Source organism: Candoia aspera, chromosome 2 (assembly GCF_035149785.1).
Source record: "Candoia aspera isolate rCanAsp1 chromosome 2, rCanAsp1.hap2, whole genome shotgun sequence".
Classification (NCBI taxonomy): Eukaryota; Metazoa; Chordata; class Lepidosauria; order Squamata; family Boidae; genus Candoia; species Candoia aspera.
In genome coordinates, this window is record NC_086154.1 from 170,171,254 (window position 1) to 170,188,518 (window position 17,265).

Below are 17,265 nucleotides of genomic sequence, written 5' to 3' on the forward strand. Positions count from 1 at the left end.
ATATTTATTAAAGATTATATCTGGTTGAGGTTCAGTTGAGGGGAAGTTTATTTTTTTAATACTTCCAAAATCTAGCAATGACTACTCTAAAACCAGCTTCTGGTCTTTTCCCAGTGCATTCTAACCATTACTACTTATTTCTACCTGAACTAATATAGCTGCTTGTGGTTCCCATGGTGACTGGCAGCAGCACTAGATAATGGCATGTTCTGTTACAACTGCACACAAAAAACAGGCTGCTACCCTGGTATTTTTGGCTTGTACTCTGCAGCAATGCTGGATAGATATACTCTGTATTGGATACACTGCTCTAGTGCTGATGGAAGATTCATTTTGCTCACAGACATCTTTTTTATGTTGCAGGCTTCAACAGTTACACAATACCCTGGGTTTTAGCCTTACAGTAATTACTAATACAGTTTTGGATTACTTTATCTGCCAATTTCTGGTTCTCTAGAAACATATTTTTCTGACTGCCTACTTCATCAAATGAATCATTGAGACAAAACCCTTTTTGCACACACATAAAGTGTTCATGTGCAGGATGTCTGTTATGATCCTTCAGTTAATTTAGATAAAGTAGAGCAACTTAGTGGATGTATCTGATCTTTGCAGTGTTTGAATGCTGTCTTTAATATGTACTTGCTATCTAAAATTCCATGGTTAGAAAAAAAAACAAGCAGTGAGGGGAGCCTGGAGCCAGGTTGGTCTTTCTTTCTATCTTCACCTCCTTTGCAGCATTGCCATTTCATGTTATTTTTGCACTTCGCTCGTTCAATGGCATTGTCTTGTTCCCATATGGATCTTAGCCGTGATTTAAAATTACAGCAGTGCTCTCAGACAGTAAAAAGTTTTCACATTTTGGATGAACATAATGTGATGCCTTTGCACTTGAATTTATGACTGGGTAATCAGTACTCCAAACATACGGATCATCTTAAATAATGAGCTTAAACTCCTCTTGCACTGATGCCTGTTCTGCTTCCTGAGAATTCTCCCTTGCTACTAATTGTCCTTTTTAAAATTGTGTTCCACGTACTTACTGTATTGGACTGTAAATAAATAAAACTGTCTCTGACAAAAGCTAAATAGCTTCCTTATGGAAGTTTTGCCCTTTCCCACCTGCTCTTCCATCTTCTGCTCCAACATTCTTCTTACACACTATCATTTTTTCTCCTCAAGGGCAGGATCCTCCTTAAGAGAGATTGCTAGGAAAGCCATGTATCCTGCTCTTTACGTATGGTGTATTTCCCCACTGCAACTAATACTCTCTACTTGAGTTAAACTTTTTATATAAAACAGAAAACCCAAACACCAACAAAAAGCAGCCATATTAAAATAATAATAATAATAATAATAATAATGATGATGATGATGATATATCTAAATCATTTATTCCTGGGTTTATTGTAATTTGCAGCCAGACTTGAAAATTATAAAGCTATAATGATACATTGTGTAGCTATATATTTTAGATATGAATTGCTAAAGACAAATGGATGATCTTGGGGGGAGGGAGCTGTTAGTATACAGGTAGCTCTGTGTTAACTATATATTGATCAGTCATTTAAAGAGGCTTGTAGGGTGCTCTATGATTGAGAGAGCAGTAGGTATTACGATTTTATAGAATACATTTAAAACAGCATGTTGGCTATATTTATACAACATGCTAAGCCATGGTTACCTTAGACATGATTCATTGAACTACTCTATGGGCCACATAACATACTAAGTTGCAGATTAGCCAGTCACACTGTGGCCCATCATATTGTGGAAACCCAGCCATCATCACTGTTGGGGTGGCCAGTTTTAATTTCTAAGTAGGTGGTGTAGAATATGCATCCCTAACATCCCGGATTTTGGCAGCTGAGCGTTGAATATACAAAGTGATTGCATGCAAAGAGGTGAAACAGGGTTGGGATACTTTCTTCTCTCTCATTCACCCCCCCCCCCCAATTCTCTTGGCCTCGAAATAATGATTTTTGTTATCCATTCACATTGAGACATTCAATACCACTTTTTATGCGTTCTGTTTCTCATACTTTAGAAGTTGTCTCATTTTCCCCTTCCCATATTGAGCATAAAGGAAAAGGGAAATGAAGATTGATACACTGGCTTGATGATAACTGAGTTGCAGAGCATCAGTAATCAATTTTAAGTGCTATTCTATTTACTGATCGTTTTTATTCACTAATATTAAATCAGTCAGAACCAACTTGATTTGTAAGTTTCTAACTCTGTAATCAAGCTGAGAAAGATTTATTTTGCTGACAGCGTGAGATTTCGTCCCTCTTGTTTCCTATATTGAAGTGAAGTCAGGTTCATCGTATCCAGGTCTTCTTAAGCATATTTGAAATAATCCCTTAACTCGTCTTTTGCATTAAAGCTGCCGAAAATTATACTGTCATAGCGTGTGTACAGACACATAGATTATGGGGGAGAATGGCTTAAGCAAAGGAGTTTGACATCTGCTTCCACCTTTCCCCCGTTTTGATATGAAATGCATTTTTAACACCCCGTCGTTTTTTCCATCCCAGCTTTGAATATAGAAAGTGATTTTATGCTAGGGGGTGAAACAGGTTTGGGGTGATTTGTTGTCTCCCACCCCCTTCCCCCCAAATTCTGTTGCACTGATCTCGGGGGTGTTTTAAAAGATGCACATACTCTGATTTTTTAGTTTCAACCAGTCAAACAACAGCCCCTCCATTCAGCTCCAAGGCAGACTGCAGGCAGAGGCTCTTCAAAGGAGCTGAACGTTTTATACATACGACCCAGGCAAGGCACCTCAATAAGTATGAGTAGCGGAGAAATGGAGGAAGCGTCGCAAAAAATTGAAACTAAAGAAAAAACAACAACCCTAGATTCGACTCCGCCCTCTTAAAGGAGAAAGGCGTCGTAGGGAGGGACCACTCAGTAATCACGTGCGCAGGCGCTGCGAGCGAGAGTTTTTTCCTAAAGCAACAGCCTTGAGCGCGTGTAGGCTGCTTGGCTACGTCACCGTGCTGACGTAAAGAAGACATCCTCTAGTGGGCTCCGCGTAACTGAGCTAAAACAAAGGAAGGAGTCCTTTGGTTGCTGCGGGGGGCGGAGAGGAGGTGGAGCCGGAGGGCTCGCAGGCGATCAGGCTGGCTTGGCAACGGCGATTGGTAAGCTAGGAAGTCAATAGGCGTGACGTCACTGTTCCGCTGCTGGCTGAGTGGTAGGTGGAGGGCTTCCTTAGGGAGGGGGTGGGACCAGAGCATCATGGAGAGCGGCGGAGGTGGTGGGTTCTGGATGTTGGCGGCAACCGGGCAGGGGAAAGGCTCTGAGAACGTTGGTGGCGACGCGGTCGGGCGCTCAGTGAGGGAGGCGGCGCGGTCGGGTTCTTTCTTGTGATGGGCGGATGGAGTCGCACTGATTATCCGGGAAGCCATTGCAGGGGGTGGTGTGGCAGACCTAGGCCTACTGGTGCAAGCGGTGGCCGCCGCCCCCGACCACAAGGAGATCGCTCGCAGCTCCCGTAAGGTACCGGCGCCTGGATGGGAGGGGGAGACGGGGGTTTGGTTTCTCGCGCCCCTTCCCCCGCCCCTCTTGCTTTCCCGCGGGTAACAAATTGCCTCCAGAGCTGACAGGAAGGGAGGGGGGGTCTCGTCTAGGAGGAGCTTCTTGCACCGCCCTGAGCGAAGCTTTCTCGTCTTCTGGGATGTTGGGGTGCCTCAAGGGGTGCTAACCTTTATTCTTCCATGAGGGAAGCGGTAATGTAATGCAGGTTGTAGATGACCATTAGGGTACCTGTTAAAAGAGATGATCCCAGAAGGGCTGTGGAGGCAGTGTGGGCATGCCTTGACACCCTCCACCCCGCCTTTTGAATGGCTGTAGGAATGTGCTGGGAGGCCTGTCCTTTGTGTCTCCCACCCACCCTCAGCATCCCTTGATTGCCTGTTTCTTGGTGGGGGGGAGTGCTGTGTTTTTTTATAGGGATATGTATCAAATGTTTTATAGGGGTGGAAAGAAGAAAGGCAAGTTCCTAACCAGTGGAACCTAAAACCAAGATGTTGATGGTGAGGAAAGGAGAGTGTTAAGAAAGATCATAATAGCTAAGTGAAATATCTGTCATTGTACCCCCTTCCCCCCTTCGACACTTTTTTACTATAAGTTATATGTAGGTATAGGCGTTACTAAATATAACACATACAAAGGGGACAGGAAACTCACAGGAACTACTTTAAAAAGCTGACATGGGATAGTTCATTGAATCACACTTTCTAATGCTTGAGAGTTGCTGTGTGTGATCTTATGTTCCATCTTTCCATATGTGTGCTTGTCTATTCTAAAGGGATATGTTGGTAGAAATGCATGTGATACTTTGGTGGTACCAAGCCATTCTCTTTCCATCCCTCAGGTTGAGGGTGCTATTGAATACTGTACAAAAAACCAGTTACAGTGACCCATGTGTAATACTGGGGGATTAATACACTACAGTATTTCTATATTTGCTAACTTACAGTCCTGCCTTTTTAGTAGCAGTTTTAGTCAAGGTGCAAAAAGCATTTATATGTTGTTCTTCTGAAATAGGTGGAGTGGACAGAGAGAAAACATTGGAAGGGAGAGGAAAAAAGTATTCAGTGAAGAATGAAAAGAAAGGTTGGTGTGACAGGAGTGTAAGGAATTGTATGATGGTGTCTACATGGATTATGGAAAAGCTATACAATTTCTTTAATTGCATACTTACCAGTTTTCCTGAAGACACATTGCATACTTATATAAATATTTATATAAAAGCTAAGTTACTTTTGAAAAGCTAGTTACGACTAGGTTAGATAGTACCCCATGTAGGTCAGATCTCAAGGGTTTGCATGTGAAACCACTATCTTGTCTGTATTTCCACATTCAATGTGAATTGCACTTTTTTATCATTTTCAGTTACTAATGACAAAGGTCCACTATATATATATCAATTATGTATACTGAAGTACCTGTTTTTCAGAATGTTCTGAAGCATTGTCTATCATATTATTCCAGAATGTCTTGTGGGTGCTTTCACAAAATGAATGCTTGGGAAAATTGGTCCATTCACAAAATGGCTGTAATGGAGACATAATTAGTTCCCTCTCCCCCTGTTGCCTAAAAATCAGTTGCAGATCCCCTGGAGCTTCCTTAGCCTATTATTTTGACTTTTGAGCAATCTCCCATTTTTATTCTATAAGACAGCTTGTGCTGCCATTTTAGGAGGTAATATTTCCTTTGCAATATGACAGCTACTGTCTTTTACCTTTTTTCCCTTAAAATCAAGTGACGCAGAAAACATGCCCAGTGCCCCAAATATCTGCAAGCACAGTATTATTATCCAGGCAGGTACCCAAGTTCTCTGTGTGTGTGTGTGTGTGTGTGCGCGCACACACACACACACACACACAAACATATACTGTCCAGGAAGTTTCCTATATATCTGTATGATGACATACTGGTTGGAGAAAAAGGAATATATGAGATACATAATAACAGTGGCTATTTATAAATGTTTATGAACTGTTCAGCTTCATAGAAGCTGTGGGTTGTGTCCAGTCTTTTCTCTTTACTTGCAGTTTCTCTTCAGGCCAAGCTGCAAGGTTTTAAGCTATCCTCAGAAGATTAGAGGGGCGCAGGGGTAGAAAGATTGGGTGTATCCATTTGCCTAAGTGTTGGATACATCCTAATTAAGAATCGGTGGGAAATTGTACCTGAGGTTAGGGTTTTTCCCATCTTTTAAGTTTAATTGTTAAATCTAATAATGTAATTTTAGAGTTATATATGAGATGGGTGGCAGAGAAATTTGATAAACTATGTAATTATTTTGAATTGTTATAGATGACAAGCCAGATTAGACTGATGCTCTTCATAAATATTAAGGAACTACCTCCTAGATTTGGAAATACCATTTTGGTATTTAAACTTTTGTATCACAGCGTAACAGTAAAACTGTCAGTTGCCATATGGTTGTCATAAATTACCTAATATGACTTTTTAAAATCATACTTAATTTTGCCAAAATTGTTATAAGTAGAATAAAATAAACAATTGTTGGAGCTAGTCTGTTGCATCTGGAGATTGGTTGAGTTGTCAGTGTGATGTAGAATTGGAGAGATACTGGCTCTGAAAATCCATCTAGGAAAGAGCCTAACTGGTCTAGCTTTTTTTTTTTTAATAATAACTAACTGGGTGCCGAATGATTTAAAACTTTTTTTAAAATCAAGATAAATTTGCTAAGAAAAATTGAAATGGCGATTACGTTATACTGTTATTTTCTTTTAAATGTGCATATTAATAGGTAGTATAATAATTAGAATGTTGGCTTACAAGTAAATACTGTCTTAATACAACATAGAGTGTGATTTGAATCGTCAAAGCACATGCCTCTGAAGTATAGATACACAGTATTTACATAAAAATGAACTGGACAATTCTGAATGCTTACAGTAAGCATGATCCTTTTATTTGATGTCTGAATACTAGGAATTTCCAAAGCAAAGCCATAATCAAGTGAGCAGAACAGTGGTTTATCATAAGATGAGAGTAAGCACAATAACAGTTATTTTTTATTGATTCCCTTTTGGGGATAAGCTCAGGTTTGTTCTCTTGTTTTAAAATTTGTAGGACTTAATATATGTTCCAAACATCAACATAGTTTTCTTGACAGTCAAAAATATTTATTAGGGCTGTGCCTCATATTTTAAAAAATGACTTGAGTTTGAACATTTTGAATGTTTCATATAGGGACAGTGGGAAATTTTAAGAAATCCTTTTTGTGTGTGTGTGTTTCTGGGCTGTAAATGTTGATGGGTTCATCCATGGTGAGAGCTAGCAACCATCCAGACTTCAGAAAAAGTATCCACAAGGATATTTTTTTAAAATTAAGTTTCCCACAGCAAAGAATGGAAGAAACAATTAGGCAAATTTTTGCAGTTTTCTCAAACACAGAATTTAGGACAACATAGTAGCCATAAGCATCAATTTAATTCAGTAATGCAGCTCATAAACAGATTAATTTATTATTCTCAACATGAAGGTGAAAGGTCCCCTGCGCAAGCATCAAGTTACGTCTGACCCTTTGGAGGGATGCCACTTTCGCGATGTTTTCTTGGCAGACTATAGCGGGGTGGTTTGCCATTGCCTTCCCCAGTCAATATTAATATACTATACTATTATATTACAATATAATGTTATAATATAGTGTATTGTATTGTAATATATATTATATTTTATATTTAAATATTAATATACTTTTATATTAATACACTTTTTTGATAGGTGACTTTACAGGTTTGCACAGTACATGTTTTTCTTTGTAATTGTACGTCGACAAATCTCAAAACCTAAATCTCAAAACTAGTATCCATGTGCAGTACAAATTTTTTGTATTTGGCAACCTACCTAGAAGGAAAATGCAACATAAACAGAACACATGGTGCAACAATTTTATATTACAAGTTATGACTGCTTGCTTCCTGTAACAAAGTATTTAAAAATAATAAGCCATCTTATCTACCAAGGAGTTGTTAGTCTTTTTTTTAATGCCTAGAATGGTTCTAAATCTTGGAATATGTTCTTAACTGACTCTGTTAAGTTTTAAAAGATTAACTGTCTCTTGATGAGATTGCAGTCTGGTTCTGTGAGCCCTTCTACTGTTTATGCTTTTGCAATTGGCAAATAACTAACGTGTCAGTCTTCCACGGCAATTCCATCATGTTGATTCCAAAGTGCATAGTTATATTCTACAAGGCATTTATGGATCACAGGTTTTATGCTTATTTTACTAATATTCTGAATTTATATTTTGTGAATGATCTATTATAAACACATTGTGCAATTCCTTTTAGTGAAAATAAATAGTATATAGCTAGTGATATTTGAAAATAATGCTATTTACTATCTTTTCAACATTTGATATTCTGGGAGAAAAAAACCATTCTAAGGTCTGTTTTTAATGTTTGCAAAGAGTTTTAAAAATAATTTGCATTATTAAAAAGTTTGAAAAATAGTATTTGTAGGCCCACTAAAATAATTTTATAGTATAATAATTTTTTACTATAACTTTTTTTAAAATGTAGAATCAGTAGTGGAGCCCCATGAGGAACACAGACTTATTTGCAGCTTTGAGAAAAACTAGTTCTGTTGATGTTGTAAGAGACTGGGAGTTACAACTAGTTAATTTGAAAATGGCAGCTGAAATTAAGCAGCATAGTGTGGGTATATGGCATATAAAAAGCTAACGTCTTAATTCAGAAATGTACCATCCTGTGGAGCAGACATGGGTACCTGTGGTCTTCCACATGCTGCATTCTCACAGATCCACGCTTTTGTGGCCCTGTCTGATGCATCTCTGTCTGGTCATTACCACAATGAAAATGCTTTGGATCAGCTGTGGAAGACTAGTTGCTGACTTCATTCTCCTACTGCACAACATAAGCTTCAGCTGGATTTTTATTTCTTTGTTGTGCTGGTCAAGGGTTGAAAGACAGGTACATTGAGGAATTACATCACTCCAGAGCTGAGAGATAAACTGACCAAACCCCATATTTATAGTATTCAGAATTTCAAGATTTTGTGTTGAAGGAGGATTGAAAAAGGTTGATGAAGATGAGATAGGAGAAGCAGAGGCATCATACCAAAAAGAAATCAGTAAACAAATATTTCCTAACCCACCTTTGCGTGTTACTCTTTCACTGAGTTAATGCCACTTTAAAAAAATAGTCCAGAACGCTGCTCCCTGGAGAGAAAGAAGCAACTTCCAAATGTGAACACCAATCTCAGCTGCCAGGACCAACTTTCAAAGGAATGAAATACTGTACGTTTGGGCTCAGAACTAGGGAGGAATATATTCCTTTTCAGTCAAGGTCTCTCTTCACTCACATGATTAGCCATGCTGGCTGGGACTGCTTGGATTGCTGTAGGGTTTCTGTGCCTCCTGTAGTGCATACAGTACGATACAACCTCTTTGCAGCATAAACTGCACGTTTGGGCGGGGTGGAACAGGGAGAAAGCTGGCATTGCCAAAGCTGTATGCCTTGTAGGCAGTAAAATAATAGATTTTTCTTACATGCTTATTGACTTAAATTGACTTCCCCATCCATCTCTACTTATCCATTCTTAAGACTAAGGATCAGTTTTAATTTACTTACAAAAAATTAACTGCAGTTAACAAGAGGGGTAAGGAAGACAGAAAACCTTGGGAGGATCGGCAGCTTGTGCACCCATGGTATAGAGAGAGAGAATCCAATTTATCTAGACCTCAGAGCAGATACCATTTGTAATAAATTGGGAATTAAGGTGCCTTGATACAGTTGACAAGTGTTACTGTAACATTTTCACATTTATTTTTATTCTAAGAGTAATTTTCTGATCAGATCACATGGAATACAATACTACACAAAATAGTTCTGTCACATTAAACTATAAGAGAGATGCAAGGAAGGCTTTCTGGCTTTCATAACTGATTCTTGATAACACCAGTTTGTTCAGTATTCCATATAATGGAATAATACACAGAAGTATTAGTTTAAATTGTGCCTGCCTTTAAGAAAATGAATTAGATGTTTGGTTCAATTTTTTTTCCAGCAGCAGCAGCAAAAAAATGCTGGGGAAGGGGGAAACTGGTGGAAAGTACAGTCTGAGAATGTGGTGAGGTTTTCAGAGGGTTTTTTTTAGAATTTTTATCAGTTCAGAGGTGGCATTAGATCACCCACAATACCACTTGTTGATGTCTGTGGAATCCCAAAATAAAGAATATTTCTAAATACTTTTGATTGCAGGATTGTTGAAAAGCTCATAAGAACTTGAGAGAGGTATGGGAAAACTTGAACTACTACAACATTTATTTTCATATTTTTGGAACTTGCAACATTATGCAATACCACATTATGATACTTGAAAAGATAATCAGTCCCTGGGCCTTTTTTTTTTTTAAGCAAAGTGAGGTGGAATAAATGTTAAAAATGGTGGCAGAGGGTTTAAGTGGGTAGGCTAGGGCAAAGTTAATGAAAGTTGGCTGTTACGTTGTATTTCTGCTACCAGGCATGATTTATTGACCATATTTAAGTGATTTTCCTTTGAAGATTCGATGCTTATGTAATGTGCTTATACATCTTTCAAGCAATACAGTCTATCTTTACAAAGCTCTGTTATGAAAGGTTCATATACAAGAGGACAAAATATACTCCTTTCTTTTTCCAATTGTAACTATTGTACTGCTTGCTTGAGAACACTTATGCACGACTTGGATGTACTCTGGTTGTATGGACTTCAACTCCCAGAGTTCACAGCAGCAGCCTTGCTTTCTGGGACTTCTAGGAGCTGAAGTGTATCCAGGTAGGAAAGGCTGCTCAAAAACAATGCTGTTTTCTTTTCAAGGATAAAAAGTGTGATAGAAATTTTATAAATACTAAATGAGGTTTGCATTTATTTTCCAAGACAACTTCCTATTAGTGATTTGAGAAATGAAAGAATTTAAATAATTGGTTCAAATGCTCCAGTTCATTTCTATTTCATAGGACTTGAAAAAACAATAATGAGCTATGTTAATATTAACTGGATATTTTACATGTATCACAGGTGGGAGACTTTTGGCCATAGAAGCCCTGTATGGTGATGAGACATGTCTGGGACTAACACACTGCATACTGACGATTAACAATTTCTGTTCAATCTTTGTGTTATTGTTTAGGTAGTTATTTTACCAAACCTATTATGCCTGGAAAATACATATGTGTATGTATTTGATTTGATTAATACACTTGATCACAGTTGCTCCAACTATGCAGACATACAAACACTTAAAATTATAACCATTATGTTTTAGAGTGGCAAAAATATGTTTTCTGATTGTATTCTCAGTATATTATTTTCAAAAGGAAAATAAGCCAGTTAATATTCAAGATGAGCAAAAGGGAAGTGGTAATGTGTTTTTGCTCTGATGTGTTTTCTGATGATGCAACTGTTTTGTGTATATTAACACTTTGAGCAAATTAATTGAGTTGGAACACTGGCAGTGACTTTGCTGACTAAATATTATTGTGACCAAGTAGAGCATTCACTAGTGTTTAGGGAGCTGCTGAATTTTTGATATAGTGGCTGATAACCAGGGCAGCATGTGCAGTACTGGTTGAATAGCAAATTGAAAAGAAAGATATAAATTACAACGTTATTGTGCATTTTTCTGCAAAACGTTTCCTGTGCCACCATAGGTTCACTTTTTTGCTCATGTTCACCATCACCCTTTCCTTTGTATTTTTCTCAGCCTCATAATGTCATACTATACTCGTTCTTTGCTGGTGCCCAGTACCTGCCCTTTTTCAAGGGGTGCTCTTCTAGCTGGTCCTACTCTGATTGCAATCTCCAGTAATAGCCAGCCACTATCTAGCTCAGGTGAGGCCTAGGGATGTCAAGCGATTCAGAGCAGGTGTGCATACCACATCTGTTGGTGCTTCCCTAATGAAGCCATGTCTTTGGAGTCATATGCATTTGACTTAAGGAGGTATTGAGAGTGTACCCATATCTGCTCCAGAACACTTTGCCACATCCTATTGGTACCTCTTTGAAAGTCCACGTGTACTACATTAACAAAATATGTAAGTTATAGATTAGAGTTAATGTAGAAGGCCAATGCCTGGCTACATAACAAATTGTGTATCTAGTAAGTAGTGAGAGCATGTGTTGAGCTGGAACTCCATCTGGCTGCAGCTTCTTTAATAATTCACATGCCTAGAGCATATTGGCATGAAATTAATGCTTATGTAGACATATTTTTTAAAAAAATAAGCAAACAGTAACTGTCCTGCCCCAGAGAACAGAGGGTAACCTTTATTCTAGCATAACAGATCTTTCTAAAATTGTTGTCACTCTTGAAACCAATTTTTTGCACAATTAGAAAAAAAATCCTTGCATAAGAAAAAAATATTGAGAGATGTGTCATTATTCCTTCAGGGCACAAGTACATATGTAATCATTAGAACTGTTAAGTTTATAGTTAGAGCTGTCCAACTGAGAACACATTTTACAGAACGTATTGTGGTTGCATGTAAAGGTGATTAATTCACCTAACAATACTTTTTGTATTTTAATATTCATCTTATTTTATGTCTCTGTATTCTATTTTATCTTATACTATTTTATCTCACTCTTTTATCTTTACTTTATCTTACCTTACTGTATTTTATTTTATCTTACCTTAGTCTATTTTATCTTACTTTGCTGTATTTTACCTTATCTCATTTTACTGTTATTGTGGCTGATGTCCCTTGCTTTGATATGGTCAATTGACTAATCAATGAAGTTATACTACTACTACATTATTTTAATAATAATATGCAGCTGAATAATTAATTTTTGTGTGGATTTTTTGAATCAAACAATTTCCTGAAGTAATGCCTTACATGTTAATTCTGAGATACCCATCAGTTGTGAATTTATTCATTTTACTATTGCATAGAGTGAAGATAGTCCAAGTCCCAAGAGACAGCGCCTTTCTCATTCAGTCTTTGACTACACAGCAGCATCACCAGCCCCATCACCACCAATGCGACCATGGGAGATGACATCAAATAGGCAGCCTCCTTCAGCTCGACCAAGCCAACATCACTTCTCAGGGGAACGATGCAACACACCTGCGCGCAACAGAAGGAGGTCAGCTTTTCTTGAGGACAGTCATATTCTTGATTTAGGAAGTAGTTTTTGAAGTATCAAATTTATTAGTATTAAATTAGTGTATAGCAGAGAATCATTCCAGAGTTTAGTGCTAGGGAGTCTTAATTTTATGAAACTCGTGAAGCGTATGTCAGAAATATAGCATTTTACATCATAGGCAGTGAATTTTATCTACAGTCCTGTTTAGTTTTCTGTACAAGTTTAATGAATAGTTGCTTCTTATATTTAGTAAATCCTAATTTGTTTAATTTTGGTTGTCCAAAAGATTTAGTTGTTAGCTTAAATATTGTTGTTCTAGTAATCTAATTCATCTTCATCCAAAGATACCAGAGTTGACATCCAAGTGTTTACCTTCCTTTCCCTCCTTTATTCTTTCTTTACAACAACTGTGAGGGAAGTTTAGCTGAGAAAATGCGAGTAAGCTAAGGTCAGTCTGTCATGACCTTTGCTGTTGAAATAATTGTAAAATACAGAATAAAACTCTGATGGCAGATACCATATATCAAACTACTCTTAATAGTGTAATCTATGTTTACTGGAGGAATCAGTAGCTTAGTATGGCTGAGATTCTCTCATTTCTGGAAAGGGTAGCATATTTTTGCAAGTTTTGCTAGAAAGGTGGTATTCTTAATAGGACTCCCAGTTATCAAGATAAGATATTTTGTCGCTGGCACATATTTTGTTTCTTTATGTTTGTATTACATGCTTCTTCCAGGCAACACAAGATATGACATATATTATGTTTTATCATCACAATCTTAACAGGGAAGTTTGGACTGAAAATAAATGATTTTTTTTTCCAAAGTAGCTTAGCATATGAATGAAAAAGGAACTGAATGTAGAGCTATATAATCGAAGTGTGCCACTCTTTACTATGCAACATCTTGATTTGCTAGATTCATTTAAATTACCTATAAATGTTCATCATTACAGTCTCTTAACATTTCCCCCCTTCATATCAGCTTACCTTGAGCTTGATCAGTTGTTGTATGTCTTTTTCTAAGGTTTTCCCAGAAAAGTCACCATAGTCTGTTCATCACAGACCTTCAGTGTTGTATACATTGATTCAGCGGTTTTGAATATTTCCAGATTGCCAATAAGTTTGTGTTCCTCTTTTCATATCTTTTTCCTTCCCCAATCCAGTCACACTGTAGAAAGCAGATATTTTGTAAGAATCGCTATTACACGCTTGTATTGTAGAGGGTAAAGAGGATAACCAAATTGCTCAGTACTCAAATGCTTGCCAACTGGCAGTCCTCATCACAGAATCAGTTGTCTGGCCTCTGACCCATCTGCTAAGTTCAGCTTGACCTTCACTCTTGCTACTAAGTTACATGAGAAGAAAAAGGCCATGTGGCAATTTTGACCCAATTACTTTGATTATGCCATGTTACTTTTGCACCAGAAAAAAATACAAGCGCATTCACATTTTTATGAGTAGAGAAATGTAGGAATACAGGAATAAAAGGCATATCCATGGCATATAGTCAGTTTAAAAATAGAAATCACCATAGCTGTTCAAAATATACAACTTGTCCCATTTGATTATTTATAGCCCTCCTGTTAGACGCCAGAGAGCAAGAAGAGATCGACTGTCTCGCCATAATTCCATTAGTCAGGATGAAAACTACCACCTTCCTTATGGACAGCAACAAGCAATAGAAGAACCACGAGCCTTTCACCCACCAAATGTGTCTCCCCGTATGTTGCACCCAGCTGCTCATCCACCACAGCAGAATGCAGTCATGGTTGACATCCATGAACAGGTAAAGACAGAAAAACGTTCTCCAGATTTCTGATGGCTAATACTTTTTGACTGTTAATATTTCCAATTAGCTGGCTACTTTGGAAGGACTCATCCCCCATGATTCCGTGTGAGTCAGCTCTTGTTTGGGCTGCTGCCTGTGCTGGATAACTGGGTGTCTGCACTGATAGCAACCTGATTGAACAAGGTAGTCACACGTTAGTGAACTCTGATTGGAAGGCCAGAACTCTGCCTCGTTTCTCCAGGAAAGCAGTGGTCTGTTTCTTGATTTCAGGTGACTTTTCATAATCGATACTTGCCTCAGCACAGTGTGTAGGCATTACTGGCAGATGTGGCAAGTGCTCTGAGACTACCAAATCTTCCAAAAGGAAGGAGAAATTAATCCATCAGGCATATTGAATGTTAATTATGTTCAGACATTCCTTTTAACTACAGGTGGTCCTGACCTTACAATTACAATTGGGACTGGAATTTCCATCGCTAAGCGATGCGGTCGTAAAGCACAACATTACATGACTGCATTGCTTAGCGATGACAATCCTGGGCAGTCCCAGTTCCTATTGTAACCCCAAGACGTGCAGGTCATTAAGCAGGAAGAGGCGAGAGTCCCAGGGTAAGGAGCACATGAATGCCACGGGGTGGGGGAGGCCTGGGAGGCTGTGCAGGCCACAAATGAATGTGGGGGTTGGTGCTGCAGTGCAGTGCGAGCTCAGGAAGGCTGGGGAAAGAATATGCTGCAGCTCAGGGGCTTCTTGGCCTGCCATGACTCTGGGGCTGCAAAAAGCCCTTGAGCTGCAGCACAGCACGAAGCCCTTAGCAGAGCAAAGCCCATCCCCAGCCCAGCAGCTTGGCACAAAGGAGCTTCCTGGTGCACTGTGGCTCTGGGGTTGCAAGAAGCCTCTGAGCCACAGTGCGAAGCCACAGCCATTCCTGGGAGCCTCAGCCACCCCAGCAGTGCGGCACATAGCCTCAGCACCCTGGGAAGCTCCAACAGTGTGGTGCAAAGTCACCACGTCCCAGGAAGCCCCAGCCGCAGTTGCTCTCGCCACCTTGCACTCCAAAGCCCCCGCCACTCTGCACTCCACCACCCGAGCTGACCTTCGCTGTCTTCTTGCTCCCACTGCTGATGAGGCATGCCCACCCTGGCCCTTTGCGAGGCAGCTGTTGGTCATGTGAGGCCATCTTCCCCAGGTCTCGCAAGGAAACCACCCTGCACGGCCTTGGGAGGAAAGCCTTGTGCGGCCAGCAGCTGCCTCGTGAAGGGCCAGGCTGGGCATATTTGGTCAGCAGTGGGAGCAAGAAGACAGCGAAGCTCAGCTGAGGCGGTGGGGGCCATGGAGTGTGGGGGGCCAAAAAGGCATAGATGGGGGGAGATAAGTGGGGGGGAGTTGAAGTGCCCCTGCGGTTGTAAGGGCAACTGGGCTGCCACGTGTCCGAATTTTGATCACGTGACTGCAGGGGCACTGCAACTGCCATAACTTTGGGGAACCAGTTGTAAGTCCATTCAGTGCCACTGAACGGTCACTGAACGAATGGTCGGAAGTTGAGGACTACCTATATTCAAACAGTAGAAAAGGCAGTAGAAATTTCCCAGTGTCCTCTTTCGTTTCATTGTGATAGTCTAATATATGTTTATCATACAGCTTGGTGGGATATGTTTGAATAATGACATACTGATAGTACCTCTGTAATCATGAAGGTCTTCTTGAAGAAATTCTCCTTATACCTTAGAGGCTGCAGTGAATGTAGAGTACTGTAGATTTCATGTGGATGGACTGAGCTGCCAGAAGGCGTGTTTATCTTCATATTCAGCAATAACTATTTTTAGTTTTGCATGCACAGTACAACATGATATTTAGATCTGGACTGAAAGCGCTTTAGATCTGGGATAGACAGAAGGTTGATCGGGGTCTACTATTTAATCTTTGGGTTATTGGCAGTGAATCAGCAAGGATTCCATAGTCACAATTATACAAGAAATGATGACAACTGGCAGAATGTTCCTAATGTTGGGATGTGAATATTCTGAACTTGGTGCGCTGCAACTTCAAATGTTCTGCCAGTTACAGCTAACAGACCAGAACAAGGGCAGAGTAACGTTTCTCTCTCTCTATTCTTTTCTGTTTCTAAATTGTTTCCATCCTGTTGCATGTAGTGTTAGGAATAAAATTAGACCAGTTCTCAAGCTAGCTTAAATTAATATGCTTTAAGGCTTCGTGGCATTTTATTGCTAGGGTTTGGGGTCTAGCAGATTCTTATAGAAGATCACTGGACATTGCTGGCCTTTTAGGTACATGCTCTTCCTCACTTTGAGAATAAAATCAGAGATAGGTGCGTGATCTCTGGTGTAGTTCATACATCTGTTCTGAGGAGATACAGCACCCCGTTTAAAACAATTCAGGAAACCTGGTCCCTGCCCATTCCACGAATGTTACTCTGATGCTGATATACCTTCTGTGCTTTCACAGCCCATTTAAAAGACAGAAATAGTCCCCAGCTGTAGGGGAAGTTGCATGCTCCTGCCGTACAAACATTCTGATCCATCTTCAGTGTGAAAAGGGTTTGCTTTTAAATATTTCTGATAGCACGCATGCTCTTTTTGCTTGAAGAAGAGTCGTAAGTCCAAATACTGTATTTTAGCATGTTGTATTTTATCTGTAAGCCACCCAGAGTCACTTTATAGTGAGATGGGTGGTGTATAAATTTATAAATAAATAAGAAAAAGAAAGAAAGAAAGAAAGAAAGAAGAAAGAAAGAAAAAGAAAGATGTAGTTTGGTGTGGGATTATGGGCCACCTGAGAATCTCTTCCCCTTGTAAGGTTTATGGGACTTGGATAAGGGAT

General features: G+C 39.3%; 1 protein-coding gene across 6 annotated transcripts in view; it reads left to right on the forward strand.

The window, feature by feature from the left end:
• Positions 1–17,265, forward strand: part of RNF38 (ring finger protein 38) — an 89,955-nt gene that overhangs the window by 53,003 nt on the left and 19,687 nt on the right. For 3 of the 6 annotated variants that reach the window (XM_063294845.1, XM_063294846.1, XM_063294848.1), the window contains exons 3-4: positions 12,443–12,636; positions 14,213–14,423. In XM_063294845.1, coding sequence (XP_063150915.1) covers positions 12,443–12,636; positions 14,213–14,423 — 405 coding nt within the window. Of the gene's footprint in view, positions 1–3,231; positions 3,505–4,554; positions 4,624–12,442; positions 12,637–14,212; positions 14,424–17,265 lie in introns of those variants that run through there. The other 3 variants (XM_063294847.1, XM_063294849.1, XM_063294850.1) reach the window with 3 other exon arrangements.